General features: G+C 40.7%; 1 protein-coding gene across 1 annotated transcript; it reads right to left on the reverse strand.

Moving 5' to 3' along the window:
* Positions 1–1,662: 1,662 nt before the first annotated feature.
* On the reverse strand, positions 1,663–2,322 carry LOC131928331 (circumsporozoite protein-like; the record flags this gene model as incomplete). Its single annotated transcript, XM_059284331.1, has 1 exon — positions 1,663–2,322. A coding segment is annotated over one exon (660 nt), but the record flags the coding sequence as incomplete, so codon positions are not given.
* Between the last annotated feature and the right edge of the window lie 833 nt (positions 2,323–3,155).

Raw genomic sequence — 3,155 nt, forward strand, 5'->3', positions numbered from 1 at the left:
CGAGAAGACTCCGCCTCCAGGTCTGTCTTGGGCGCCCTCTCTTCCGCTTTCCCTGGGGGTTCCACTCAAGCGCTTGGCGTGTAACATTTGTGTGAGCCTTTCGCAGTGTGTGACCCACCCAGCGCCACTTCCTCCTTCTTATTTGCACACCTATAGGCTCCTGCCTAGCTTTCCTCCATAGTTCCAAGTTCGGCACTTTGTCCTGCCATCTCAGTTTCAGTATCTGTCTAAGGCATCTATTCATGAAGGTCTGTATCTTTGCTGTGCTTGCTTTGGAGACTCTCCGTGTCTCTGCTCCATACAGCAGAACTGCCTTGACATTAGAGTCAAATATCCTAATTTTTGTGGTAATGGAGATGGCCGAACTTTTCCTGCCAGGAGCACTAGGCTCCCGCCGGCATAGCTCTGGGGGTCGCTGGGGCACACAAGCCATCCCACCACTTCAAGGCGGTGTGCCATCAGGGTGGAGATGTTAAGTAGTTACCTTTTTCTAATCTAGTGTCTATTGGACAAATGAAGTAAAGTTCACCTGTTTCTGTGACTTTAAAAATGAGGTTAACACTTAACATTTACTTTCCATAACGTGAGTCGGGTACCCATTACAGCTGGGTAAACTCAGGGATGTCTAACAGATTCGAGTCCAAGAATTGAACTCGAGACTTTCAAGTAGCAGTCGAGCGCTCTACCACTCAGCCACGCCATCCCATTCGATTATCTTGGTATCATCTTTAACGCTTATCCGACCATCTTTCTTGTTCTCATCTCGCCACGAATTACATCCCTTGCTTCTATCAGCACGGCCAAACTGCTGTAAGCTGACAAGAGACTCATTACCCGACTTACCCACCAACCCTACAATGTGCAAACTGCGCTGCGCCTAATTATCAAAACTCAACATCGTAGCGTTTGTTGATTATTTAAAAAAGATGTTAAACTATCTGAAGGTAAAAAAAAAAAAACCTACTGTAGAAATAACAGTCTTTAATCTATTACCAATCACCATAACACCACAGTTTTGCTTATAGTTCATTAACACCCAGTCTATTCAATCTACACGATCTAGTCCGCGTCAGTTGTAGTGTGCATCGAGAGTTAAAGGGGACGTCACCACATAACAGCAGTTACAAAGTGCTGACAGAGATGGTAGGGTATGATGAACTTAAGAACACAGAGGGACAGGTACGGCATAGAAAGAACGGGAATTCGTTAGAGAAAGATATAGCATGTAAGAAAAGGGAACAGCATGTGGTACTGAAACAGCTTTAGGATTAGGAATAGGATTATGAGCAGGAGTAGCATTAGGAGAAGGAATAGCATTAGGAGCAGGAATAGCATTAGGAGCAGGATTAGCATTAGGAGCAGGATTAGCATTAGGAGCAGGAATAGCATTAGGAGCAGGAATAGCATTAGGAGCAGGAAAATCATTAGGAGCAGGAATAGCATCTGTAGCAGGAATAGCATTAGGAGCAGAATAGCATTAGGAGTAGGAATAGCATTAGGAGCAGAATAGCATTAGGAGCAGGAATAGCATTAGGATCAGGAATAACATTAGGATCAGGAATAGCAGTAGGAGCAGGAAAAGCATTAGGAGCAGGAATAGCATTAGGATCAGGAATAGGATTAGGATCAGGAATAGCATTAGGAGCAGGAATAGCATTAGGATCAGGAAATAGCATTAGGAGCAGGAATAGCATAAGGAGCAGGAATAGCATTAGGAGCAGGAATAGCATTAGGAGCAGGATTAGCAATAGGAGCAGGAATAGCATTAGAAGCAGGATTAGCATTAGGAGCAGGAATAGCATTAGGATTAGGAATATCGTTAGGAGCAGGAATAGCATTAGGAGCAGAAATAGCATTAGGAGTAGAAATAGCATTAGGAGCAGGATTAGCCTTAGGAGCAGGATTAGCATTAGGAGCAGGAATAGCATTAGGAGCAGGATTAGCATTAGGAGCAGGAATAGCATTAGGAGTAGGAATAGCATTAGGAGCAGGAATAGCATTAGGAGCAGGATTAGCATTAGGAGAAGGATTAGCATTAGGAGCAGGATTAGCATTAGGAGCAGGAATAGCATTAGGAGCAGGATTAGCATTAGGAGCAGGAATAGCATTAGGAGTAGGAATAGCATTAGGAGCAGGAATAGCATTAGGAGCAGGATTAGCATTAGGAGAAGGATTAGCATTAGGAGCAGGATTAGCATTAGGAGTAGGAATAGCATTAGGAGCAGGAATAGCATTAGGAGCAGGATTAGCATTAGGAGAAGGATTAGCATTAGGAGCATGAATGGCATTAGGAGTAGGAATGGCATTAGGAGCAGGAACAACCTTATTTATATAAACAGCATTTGAAAGACAAAATCGGAGCTAGCATTCGGGAAATTTACAAAGAATTATGAGGGAAAAAGAACAGTAATTTAATACTATTGGAAGAATAAACATATTTTAAAAAGAACAAGAACAGTAGTGAGAGAACAATAACATAATTTGGGAGAAAAAGAACATCGTTAGCATAGCAAAAACAGCATACGGACAAATATAACAGCATTAGTAGAAAAAAGACAGCATTAAAAGAACAAGAAAATCGATTAAAGAGATTAAGTACAGTGTTAGAAGAACAAAAAAAAACATTATCAAAAACAAAATAACAGCTTTTGTTCTAGATTTTTCTAAGAACTGAATGTGAGAGTAAGATCTGAGTTCTTTTGTAATGGACTGACATCGTCTCCAGTGTTTCCATTATTTATCTTTAAATTCCATTTTACATAAATATTGTAAAACACAACAATACTCTCGTTTGTTAAACAATTTCAGTTTTTGAATTGTTGTAAGTTAAATTTGTGAGTTACAAATATTCGCTGGGGAAGGGAAGAAAGGGGGGGGGGTGAGTAGAGAGAAACAAACAAATTTTAAATGTTGCATGAAAAAAGAAAACAACGAAAAAAAATTCAGATAATAAGGAAACAATAATTTACGCTCATAGTAAAAAGATGAAGATCTAAAATGCGAGAAAGTGAATTCCGTTTTCCAAGCGCGAGAAATGGAGATCAAAGTGGATCTGTCTTCGGGTAGGTCATCTATTCCGTCCTGTCAGGAAATCATCTATTTGGTGCTGACAGAAAAAAAAAAACATCATTTTTTTTCCGGCGGTCGGATTTCCT

The sequence above is a fragment of the Physella acuta genome, unplaced genomic scaffold (genome assembly GCF_028476545.2).
Source record: "Physella acuta isolate Inbredline_101_S28 unplaced genomic scaffold, ASM2847654v3 ptg001483l, whole genome shotgun sequence".
Classification (NCBI taxonomy): domain Eukaryota; kingdom Metazoa; phylum Mollusca; class Gastropoda; family Physidae; genus Physella; species Physella acuta.